Source organism: Chiroxiphia lanceolata, chromosome 5, assembly GCF_009829145.1.
Source record: "Chiroxiphia lanceolata isolate bChiLan1 chromosome 5, bChiLan1.pri, whole genome shotgun sequence".
NCBI lineage: Eukaryota > Metazoa > Chordata > Aves > Passeriformes > Pipridae > Chiroxiphia > Chiroxiphia lanceolata.
Window position 1 is genome coordinate 56,667,354 of NC_045641.1, and position 11,431 is coordinate 56,678,784.

The 11,431-nt window shown below is 37.8% G+C and overlaps 1 protein-coding gene across 3 annotated transcripts in view; it reads left to right on the plus strand.

The window, feature by feature from the left end:
- GNPTAB (N-acetylglucosamine-1-phosphate transferase subunits alpha and beta) overlaps window positions 1-11,150 on the plus strand; it is a 43,851-nt gene extending 32,701 nt beyond the window's left edge. For 2 of the 3 annotated variants that reach the window (XM_032688497.1, XM_032688499.1), the window contains exons 17-21: window positions 1,378-1,463; window positions 3,204-3,302; window positions 6,394-6,561; window positions 7,873-7,963; window positions 9,107-11,150. In XM_032688497.1, coding sequence (XP_032544388.1) covers window positions 1,378-1,463; window positions 3,204-3,302; window positions 6,394-6,561; window positions 7,873-7,963; window positions 9,107-9,184 — 522 coding nt within the window. In that variant the 3' untranslated portion in view covers window positions 9,185-11,150. Of the gene's footprint in view, window positions 1-1,377; window positions 1,464-3,203; window positions 3,303-6,393; window positions 6,562-7,872; window positions 7,964-8,572; window positions 8,631-9,106 lie in introns of all 3 variants that reach the window. The other variant, XM_032688498.1, reaches the window with a different exon arrangement.
- The last annotated feature ends 281 nt before the right edge of the window (window positions 11,151-11,431 follow it).

Genomic DNA, 11,431 nt, shown 5'->3' on the forward strand with positions numbered 1-11,431 from the left:
TTAGACTCACGTGTTTTAATATCCAAAAATGGGCTGACAGGAACCTCATGAAGTTCTCCCAGGAGAGGTGCAAAATCCTGCTCTGGGAAGGAAAAGGCCCATACAGGAGTATTATACTGGGCACTACCCAGCTGGAACACAGCTTGGCAGAAAAGGGCCTGGGGATCCTGGGGGACACCAGCCTGAACACGAGCCAGCAGTGTGCCCTTGCTGCATAGAAGGCTAATGGTAGCCTGGGTTGCATTACACAAAGTGTTGCCAGCAGGTCAAGGAAGATGACCCTTCCTTTCCACTCAGCAGTGCTAAGGCCATATCTGGAGTGGTGGGTCTAGTTCCAGGCTCCTCTGTCCAAGGGTCACATGGACATACTGGATGGAGTCTCTTGTGAGAGAAGACAGGACTGAGGCTGTTGAGCCTGAGGAGTAGTCTCAAGGGGGGATCTCTTAAATGTACAAAAATATCTGAACAGAGGGCACAAAGGAGACAGAGCCAGGCTCTTCTCAGCGGTGCCCGGTAGCAGAACCAGAGTCACTGAGCATAGACTGAAACACAAGAGTTTCCCTCTGAACATCAGAAAACCTTTTTTTTTAATGTGAGGGTGACCAAGCACTGGTGCAGGTTGCTTGTTTATGGACAGTGTCCCTCCTTGGAGATATTCAGAGGCTGTCTGGGCATAGTCCTGAGTAACTGTGACCAAGTAACCCTGCATGAGCAAGGAAGTTGGACCAGATAAACTCCCAAGATCCCTTCCAACCTAAACCAGTGATTCTGTAAAAAACCGTGATTCTGTAAAAACTGAGGTCTTAGGACTAGATGTTCCTTAATGATTTAAGTTGTAAATTTCTATTTTAATGGTTAAATTCTCATCAAAACCTGCTGGAATTTAGATCTGAGCTTTAGATCTGATACTGATAGCTAAATTGCTTTTACAATGATAATTCCTGCATCAACCCATACATTTGAAAAAAGTGTGGATGTACTTTGCAAAATGGATGATCTTGTGTTTTATAGCTTCTTATAGAGCCCTTCCCAAATCTTCATTTGCAAAGCCTAGCCATGATGATCTGTCAGAAGGGTTAGAATTTCTGAATATTTTATTGAGAATGAAATCTAGAAGTTGCAATGTTTTTTGCCAAAAAATATCCATAGTTTTCATGTATTACTTGTATGCATAGGAAATTGTGATGTTATGCACCAGTATTTTTTTGTTTTTTCCCTCAACAGTTGATCAAGAAACTAATGCTTTTGATTCCTGGAGAGTAAAGCGTATGCAGGGTTATTATTTCTAACTGTAATACAAGTTTTTCTACAAAGCACATCTTTATAAGACTCTCTGGTTTTTTAGTAACCTATAATCTAAACAGTATTTTCTTGCAGCCTCCAGTAACCAAAAACCTAGTGACTAATTGCAAACCTGTGACCGACAGAATTCGTAAGGCATACAAGGACAAAAACAAATACAGGTATGTATGTTGTTGCAGTCCTATGAAAAGCTGTGTTAGGTTTTGTAAAGCCATAAGAAGAGGATAAATGCATACATAACCAAAGATTGTATGTGTATGCTAACAAATCTTAGCTTGATTTATTATAACAGTGGAACTAAAGAAATGTGGTTATTAATTTATGTATATTTCACTGTGCAGAATGATGTGGTTTGTTATTTAGTAGACTAAATATTTCCATGTTACTTGTGCGGTCGTGGGCCGTATCCTAATTTGTGTTTGTACAATAGTAAGCCAGAGTATGTCTAGATGGCTGTATAAACTGACTGTGTGTAATGAGTGAGGACAGTTAAAGCAGCATAAAAAGGAGGAAAGAGCTGGTCCTGTACCTAGAAGTTGTAAATCTACTTCATCCTTTCTTCGACTGAAGCATAAAAAAGAGAACAGAAAAAGCATTTTAGACCTAACTACCATGTTTTCCTGTCAGGAAGAGAAGCGATATGTAGGGAAGTAGATGAATGAGAAAAACTGTTCCATCCCCCTTGGAAAAGGGCAGAACAAACCACAGTCATGACCATAAGTTTGTTTGAATACTTGTATCTGCAGAGATTTGACGGAGATCAAATCTTTCAGGTTCTCTCAAATCTTTCTTCTCTGAAATGGGAAGTGGAGGGGCAAGTACCAATCTCTTTCTCGTGATCAGTGACGGGACTCAAGGAAATGGCATGAAGCTGAGTCAGAGGAGGTTTAGATTGAATATCAGGAAAAAGTTCTTCACTCAGAGGGTGATTGGGCATTGGAACACACTTGCCAGGAAAGTGGTCACAGAACCAAGCCTGTCTGATTTCAGGAAGCATTTGGACAGTGCTCTCAGGCACATGGTGTGACTCTTGGGGTGTCTGTGCAGGGCCAGGAGTTGGACTCGACCATGATGAGCCCTTTTCAACACGGCGTATTCTGTGACTCTATGAAACCTGCAAACCAGTTGCAGGCCAGTGAGGCTGTTTGCTGGCTGGAGCTTACAGCCTTGGCTCCTGTTCTCACCAGCAGCATTGGGCAGAGCCAGGTGATCTGCAACACACATGGTTGCCCCAGGAGTGGCTACAAACTCAAAACTGTAGAATGAAAGAAGGTTGCAGATGCTGCTTAGGGCAACTTTTGGACATTATTATACATTAATTTATGGAACATCCAGTTGTGCTGTAAACTTTGTAATTCATTCCCTTCCCAGAAGAGTTACCACTAAAACTGAAAAGCTGACCAACAAATGAGGTTGAAAAACATTAGGGTGGGGGCAAGGATTTGCTGTACTTAAACTGATTTATGGTAATATATTGATATCATTAGGGTATGTACTAAATGATTGTATTAATTTTGTGAGCTTTATAAATGGAGTAGATTGTCTCCATTGTCAGCAAGGTGTTTTCTTATATCAAGATAAGAAAGGTGAAAAATGTAAGTGTAGTCCCACTAGTAAGACTGTTAACCTGGGGTCAGATGCTCATAGTTTTTAAGCTTTCTGTTAGAATTCAGATCTTCAATTTATAGGTGGTTACTAATAAATCTACAGGAAAGTGATTCTGTGCAAGAGCATTGGCCAAAAAATGTAAACATACTGATAGAAAGCAAATGGCAAATTCTAATGAAGATTGGCCAGTCAGATTAGAAATGTTACTAATTTATGTTAAATTCAAGATTAATATTTATTGAACCAGACTTCAGGTTGTTTTATTAATGTATAAATATTATTTTAACATTAAGGTTTGAAATCATGGGAGAAGAGGAAATTGCCTTCAAAATGATTCGCACAAATGTTTCTCATGTAGTTGGTCAGCTGGATGACATACGAAAAAATCCCAGGTATCCTGTTTTGTGATTCATTGTGATGAAGTTGTGAGGTGGTTTTAATTTTCTCCTTTGACTGTTTAAACTTTTTGTGTGTTAAAAGAATAATTTATTGTCATATGTTTCTAAACAAAGCTAAGACCAATTTGAACCAAAAGTAATTCTGATTTTTTCTGTTTGACTGAAGCTAAGTGACTCCTCTCTCTGTTATGTTAGGGCGTATCTGCTTTGTGTAGGTATTTTATACTAAAACTTGAGTGTGTATTATTTTGTTACAAAATCAATTTTGCATATACATTGTGCTTTCATGCTCTTTTACAATATGGTAAGAAGTATTAATATTATTTTTTAATATTTGATGAGAAACAGGTAAAAGGTGAAAGGTAGTCCTCTGTTTTTCACTCTGCAGGGGTAAAAGGTTTAGGTACTCAAATCTGAGTAGAGTCTGTAGTGTTGAATTAGGCTCCTGAAATGACTGTGATAAATGGAGAAAATCTGTGTCCTGGAATAAATTGCACAGCAAGCATCTTGCAAAGCAAAGGGTGCTGTGTTTGGGACTCCAGTCTGAAACTGCTTCACAGAAGCATTTAACTGTAGACCTGAGTCTATTGCATAAAACTGGGGTTTGAGAAGACATTGTGAGATAATTTAGTAGCTAACTGTTTTAGAAGTGGGCCAGTGCCTCCACTTTTCTCCTCTCCTTCCTTCTCATGGTTCCACACTTTTATCTTGCATCTTGCTTCTGTCTTCAGAAAACCAGAGTTCTCTGCCAGTTTAACGAGTTTGGCCTCAAGAAGGGGTCTGACAAGTGTCAAAAGACAGAGCAAGGAGAAACATAGAACCAGGTACTTTGGGCCAGGGAAAGTGAAACCTGTTTTGGTCACAGCAAGTTATTGGGTAATCTCAGGTGCCTTTAACACTGCACCATTATTTGTATTTATAGATAAAGAGCTGGTTTTCACTTTCCTCTTGTACTGTACTACTTTTACCAGGTCATTCATTCAGAAAGGGAAATGCTAGTCTTGAGACATTTTTCAGCTGAAGGTGGTTTGTATCTATTGCTACGCCTTACAAGAGTGCCTTCTGGCCACATAACTCCTGCATTCCAGTTCCCACAATGACCCATTTCAAAGGAAAAGTAGGCAGTGCTCTAGCTCATCCTTCTGCTTTCTCTTTATTCTCTATTTCTTTGTCTGCTGGCTAGGAGGTTTTTTTTAAAAGTAGGTGTGATTTCAAGCCTTGTCAGGCCCAAAGAGGGCACGTGACGTGAGTTTCTCACCTTCAGTGTTCAAGTCCATGAGGTGAGGTTGAGTCAATTACTTGGGCTGTATTCCTACAAAATATAGCGCAGTACTCTAGTCATACCTTGTTAGCAAAGGAGAGCTGGCACAGTTATGTAGGCATGCCATTTCCTTCTCTTTGCTATCTTTTCCTTGCATATAAACCAATAATTACACCCAGTCTCTAAAAACAGATATTTAGTGCCTGTCTTGGAACGAACTAAAAGTATCATTCACTTACTGATCTGCTAAAATGTTTGATTTGCGTCCTTAAGGCAAAGTGAGCATTAATCATCTAGGCATTAATTCTGGAATATCCAAAGGAATGTCATGTTTGGTTTCTTTTGAATGAATTAAAACAGTCTTTCTGTTAGAAACAGGCTAATATCCTCATCACTTCCATGTACGGTGGTTTGGTTTGCTGTGTGTAGCAACCTCTCAGTCTGTAAACTGCATCTCTTTTAGATGAAGCTAAACAGGGATATATATATACTCCTGGAGTGCAGCTACTGCATTCCCAGGGCTAATGAGCTGCCAGTCCAAGGGACAAGGTCAGGGATAGTCCAGAGTGAACTCCCAAATAGCTTATAGTGTAGACATGATTGCCATAACCAGCTGCTTTGCATGGTATTACTTGATAGGGTAGATAGAGCCTGCTCACTTTTGGAGAGGCGTTTTTTGTTCTTCTCAGATGTAACAATTCGAATGACTGTTTATCCCCTGCACGTAACTGTCTAGAGCAAAGTTAACAATTATGCCAGATTCAGGACATTACCATTCACTGGTAATTCCCTGTGTGGCCTGCTACACATGCTATAGGGTTCTGCTTATATCCAGCCTCATGTAGGAAGTCTGAACTTTGCTCTTTGAAAGAGCATACCATACTATAGAGAATACAGCTGACCAGAACTACTTATTTACAAAGGTTAGCAATGACAAGGCATATGTCACCAGATATGATTTCTGCCTCTGGGGAAAATGTAGGGGTCTTGTATCTCACAATATAAATAAAGCACATAACCTTGCCCATATGTGGCAAGCGGAATTTTTGTGGTTGAGCACCAGGTCAGAGTGGCCAAGGGTACACGGCAGTCTAGCACACTAACTGCTCCTTTAGTTTCAGGTTTTTTGCAGTAACTTAAATAGTTGCATGTTTCATATGTGAGAAATAACTCTCTGCAAGAGGCATTATTGGGAATGTGCTTATTCAGTCACAGTGATTTCCATATAAATTCTATCCAGATTGTTGTTGCTTGTATTTTGGTTGATTATACAAGTCTAACTTTGGATCTATGATTCAAGCCATGTCTTCTCCAATTTATATAATGTTCTCAGTAATCCAAAGCCTGGGGACCAAGCTTTGCCCTCTCTTATACAGTCTTCTGTAGTTTTTATGTTGACTTTTTCTAAGGAATGCAGTATACACAGTAAAATATTACTAATTGAGTATGTTTACCTCCTACAGTGGAGCTCACTTTGTTATTTAAGGTACTTTACTCATGATAATTTAGAACTATAAAAATCCTTACACAAATCATAATGCTGTTTACGATGGGCATACTCTGGTGCCCATTAGATGGCAGCATTATATAACTAGAAGAGAAATGTGGCCTGTCACTGGATTCCTCAGAGGTTTTGACTTGCTGTCAACCTTACTCCTCTTAGAATTAAAATCAAATTAATTTAAAATAATGCAACAATAAAAAAATAGATCAATTTGGTTTTAAAAGGATACTTTTTAAAAAAAGGATTCTGTATTATTGGTTTGCCAATACCTTTGCCGTACTACTAAAGAAATATTCTAACAATTTCATCTTGTTTTCTAGAAAATTTGTTTGCCTAAATGACAATATTGATCACAATCATAAGGATGCTCAAACAGTGAAAGCAGTGCTTAGGGATTTTTATGAATCGATGTTTCCCATACCTTCCCAGTTTGAACTGCCAAGAGAATATCGGAATCGTTTCCTTCACATGCATGAACTCCAAGAATGGTATGTTACACAAGTTGTTTCCAAGGTGTTGTACTGCAACAGCATATAATTTGGAAGATATTGGTACAAGCCATTTTCCCCCCAGTATTGTCATGAAGGAGTTAACAGTGAAAAAGATTTGGATAGACTAAAATTTGAGGTCTGCAGGATTTGGGTTTTTCTGGTGCTTAAATAGTCATTAATGTTTTATCAATTGGCCCTAATCTACTGCAAAGAAAAAGTGTTGTTTTGTTTAAGTAATTCAGGAATTCTGGGTTTCTTTAAATGTTAAAAAATCCCAAACCATCTGGATAATAATCAGTAAAGATATATGTGTGTCTCACTTGTACATAATATGTGAAACTTTTGTGTGTTTATCTCTTGCCATTTTATAAATAACTTCAGAAATTGGGGTAGTTGACTTGAGAACACAAGCAAAAGATTGACAGATACAGTGACAGAAATGAGACAAGACTAATATAGTAAATCTGTTGCTGATCAGCACATTATGAAAAATAGCCATTAATAAGGAAAGCTAAAATATTAGAGGAACTGTAGAAGGAATCAGAAGGATTGTAGGTGACAAGAACAGGTGGGGATTGTAGTGGCAGAGGGAGCAGGGGGCAAACCCATTTCAGCAGTTAGCTTTAGAAATTTGCACTGGAGGAATAGACATATTATTGGCTCCCTTTTTGAGAACCTCCATCAAGACTTTTTGTAGCTTCAGAAAGACACTTCGAATTGCTTGTAGTCAAAGATGAACCTACCAGGATGGGTTAAAGCATGCTGAAGTGCTGGTGGAAATCAAAATGTTTTCTGAATCATAGGATAGCCCAGGTTGGAAGGGACCTCAAAAGATCATTTGGTCCAACATTTCATGGGAAACATTTCATGTGTAGATATGGCACTTGGGGACATGCGTTACTGCTGAACTTGGCAGTGTTCGCATAATGGTTGGACTTGATCTTAGAGGTCTTTTCCAACCTAACTGATTCTAAGATCTCGCACTGTGACCAGTCACATCTTGAAAACTTCCAGTGGTGCAGACTATACCATGTCCCTGGAGAGGCTGCTCCAGTGAATGATTGTTTTCACTGTAAAAAAATTTCCTCATGTCAAGACGAAACCTGTCCCAGTCCAGGTTGTACGTGTTGCCCCTTGTCCTCACCATGTGGCTCTTCGTGAAGAGAGCCTCTGTCCTCTTTTTAGTCACCCTTTAAGTCCTGGAAAAAAAACTTCCTTTGCATGTTTCGTGGAAAGTCTTTAAAGTTTGAAAATTTAAATTTATAATATATGAAGCTGTTTTTTCTCTTTCCTTCTTTCCTTGTTCAGGAGGGCATATAGAGACAAGCTCAAATTCTGGACCCATTGTGTTCTAGTAACACTTATTGTATTTACAGTCATCTCATTTTTTGCTGAACAGGTAAAGTTAATGTATTATCAAATTTATATAACACTTAACAGATTGTGGAATCTTCAGGATAACATCAGATGGATTTTTTTATATAGGTTTTGAAGAGTAGCTAGGATTTTTTCCTTCATAAAAGAAGTAAAGATGTTATATGAATAATGATTAGCTGGCTTCAATTTTTAAGTCATCATGTTGAGAGTCCTTGAAAAGAGAGTCGTATGGGGGGAAAGAGTGGTGTTCCCTTCTCAGGTGCCTTGTGACTGTCAAGTTCATCATCAGTGTGCTAAATTTGGAAGCTTAAAATCAGTATTTGTTTTTGAAATTCTTGGTCTATTAACATACATGTTGGTAAAAGTGCAAAGTAAATTAACAGGAAGGGAACTGAAGTAATAGTGATACTATAGTCCTGAAGAGAATCTTAAGGTATTTAGCGGCCTTTTCAAAATCTCTTCCCTATGTAATTGCAAAGACTCCTGTTGAATTCAAAAGGTTTTTAATCTGACTCGAAGGGAAAAAAAAAATGCCACTTCTGCAAGCTTAAAATGGCTTTCTTGAACATGATTAGTCCTGCTGAACTCAGAGGGAGTCAATGGAACAAATCATATGGGTAATTCTTTGCAGGTTGGGGCCTTAAGTAACACTTTCCGTGGTCTGATGAAGAGGGTGTAATTCTTGAAAGGTTGGCTTTTGATTATTATTTTTTTCCCACCTGTGACTTTTGCATGACTCTTTCCCTTGATTTTCAGCCTTTTGTATATATTCCATCAGTAACTTGGTTTTGGAAGGGGATACTCAACTCAGCGTTACAGTTAGGAATATAAATACTGTTTTAAGATGCCAACTTTGTGTTGATCTTTTAGAAACTGAATGGAGCCCAGTGTTAATTTAAATACACAAATTTCCTTTAAAATAACCAGAATATAGGCATACTGTCTGCTTATATTCTGATTATTAGGAAGTCCAGTGGAAATGTGCAGACCTAATAGATGAATTTGAGCAAAAAATATTTTTCCTGTGCAATGGAAAAAAAAAAGTACAGTATTGACTAAATTACTATAGATGGTACCGGTTTTATAGTTTCTAGGGTGAAAACCTGACCAGCTGTGGACCTTTAGCCCAGCAGAGAATTACATATTGTATTTTTTCTCTCCTCAGCTAATTGCACTTAAACGAAAGATTTTTCCAAGGAGAAGGATCCAAAAAGAAGCTGGTCATGAACGAATCAAAGTGTAGAAGAGCTTTATTTTGGAGATCAGTCTACCTCAAGATGTGATTAAGCATTTTAAATCTCTTTCATAAGTGTCTTTTCTGGTTTAACATTTAACTATGTTGATATGAAGAAAAAAATCATGCATCTACAGTTAGAATCTCTGCAGTACTTTCATGATATAAAAGCTGTTGGAGCTGTGACAGTGCAAAACAACAAAAAATAATTGCCGGAAACCTGTACATAGGCAGTTTTCAACAGATCTTACTTTATGACTCTTAGTTCCATGGCCATGTTATCCTTTTTTATAAAAAGGGTTACCTAAATAAATGTAACTGCATTTATTGCAGTGGATATTGCCAGTGAGGTAAAATGTTGGAAAGAAATGTTGTTTGGGATCAGCGTAACAAGTCTTTGATCTTGCATTCCAAAGCATTTTGCAAATTTCTGTCATTGCTGCTTTTTTTAGACCTCTGGGGAAATTGAGAATGATGTAACTTGTCATTTAAATTTAGTATACATTTATAGATGTTGACATTCTTTAGAGCACAGTGACAGTTCATCTCCCTATTTGTAATATTTAACTGGGATTTGGAAGAAATGTATGCTAATAAAAAAATTACACAGTAATAAAACATGTAATGGTTATTTGAAAGGTATTTTATATCTGGTGTATTCTACTCCAGCGAATACAATGATGTTATTTCTTGCCTTGATTACAAAGAGAGGGTTGTAACGCAGTGAAAATGATCAAGGAATAATATTTTACAAGCATTGTAAGTATAAAAGCAAAAGTGCCTCTCTCTATGAATGGGTAACAAACTTTTAAAGTAGAAAAGTATGGGAGCAGTATTTCACTTCGGAAAACAATATTTGTACTGATATACAAAGCTTTGGTGTTTTTAAATTTAACAGGGTTTGGCCCTGTGTTTTGCTGAGACGTCAGAGTAACGTGGTTTTATGTAGGAAAAGGTACTGAATTTTTTCAAGCAGAAACTTTTGGTGGTGTATCTTCAGTTAATTGTGTTAACAGTATTCAAAAAAGCATTAATTTTTGTAATCAGATGATGTACAAAATGTATGTGCATATGTATTGTAAGATACTTGGTTTGCTTTGAAATTAACTAAAATGTGATGAAAGTTTTGTCTGTTGTTTCTGTTTTAAAGTAAACAAAAACCCTTTTGATAAATTAGCCAGTAATGTGTATGAAACCTTATATTATTTTTCCCTTAAAAAACCCCTAACTATAGTAATTTAGTATTATTTTGAAGCATGAATCTGTTCTCAAAGTAGAATCAAGCTTTTAAGCATTATAAAAATGCAAGCACTTTTAATTATATTTCATGGTAGCAATATATATTATGCTGAAATGTAGAATATAAATAAGTAGTTTAAATCTGCAGTACTTCAGCCTAGCAGAAAATGAGACATTTCAAGAAATACAAGAAAGCTTTGATAACTTCTTACACTTGAAAATATTAGGTAGATTCGAGTTTGACTGGGATTTTTTTTTTTTTAAATTATATTTGACGTTCTAATCAAGATAGTTGGAAAATATTGTTGAAATTTTCAAGGCAGTTTTTCCTAATGAAGTTATGTATAAATAAGCAGATTGCATAGGTAGCTCATCTGTCACTGCAATTCCTTTTTGTTTAGGCAAAGCTTCTTTGTCCCAGCCATATGTCCCACCTTCCCACTGTGTTCCTGGCTGGGGGGACAGAGCAAGACTTGGGATGCTGTGCAGTCCTGCAGCACCCCCAGGACTGCTGTGAGGAGAGTCAACTCCACCCCAGGGAAAACTTAAACTTGGTCAAGGATGTACCAAGTAAAATTTCTCAAGTGGTTGGGGTTAATGAGAACACTGGAAATTGAAATAGCGTTAGGGTTCTTCTTTAATTTAGATTTGGTTTTCCTAAGTAAAAAGCAGAATACCTTAACTGGCTGAGGGCAGGAAATGAGAATCTGAAACATAAAACATGTGGCAGAAAAAATATTGCCTGTTTACAGTGATTTATGGAAAAATCCTTCTGTGATACCATACCATAGCTACATACACCAGAATACTTTCTGAAGGCATTTTGTTATCTGAATGATAAATTAAAGCTATTTCGGGCAAAACCAGGTGAAGGTAGGTGAGCCTTAAACGAGTTTAATGCCGAATGAGCACGACGTGCCCGGCCCGGCCCGTCCCGTCCCCTGCTCCTGAGGGCGCCGAGTGTGTCCCTGCCGCGCTCCGCCCGCTTTCCCGCCTTTTCCCGGGGGAGGAGGCGCT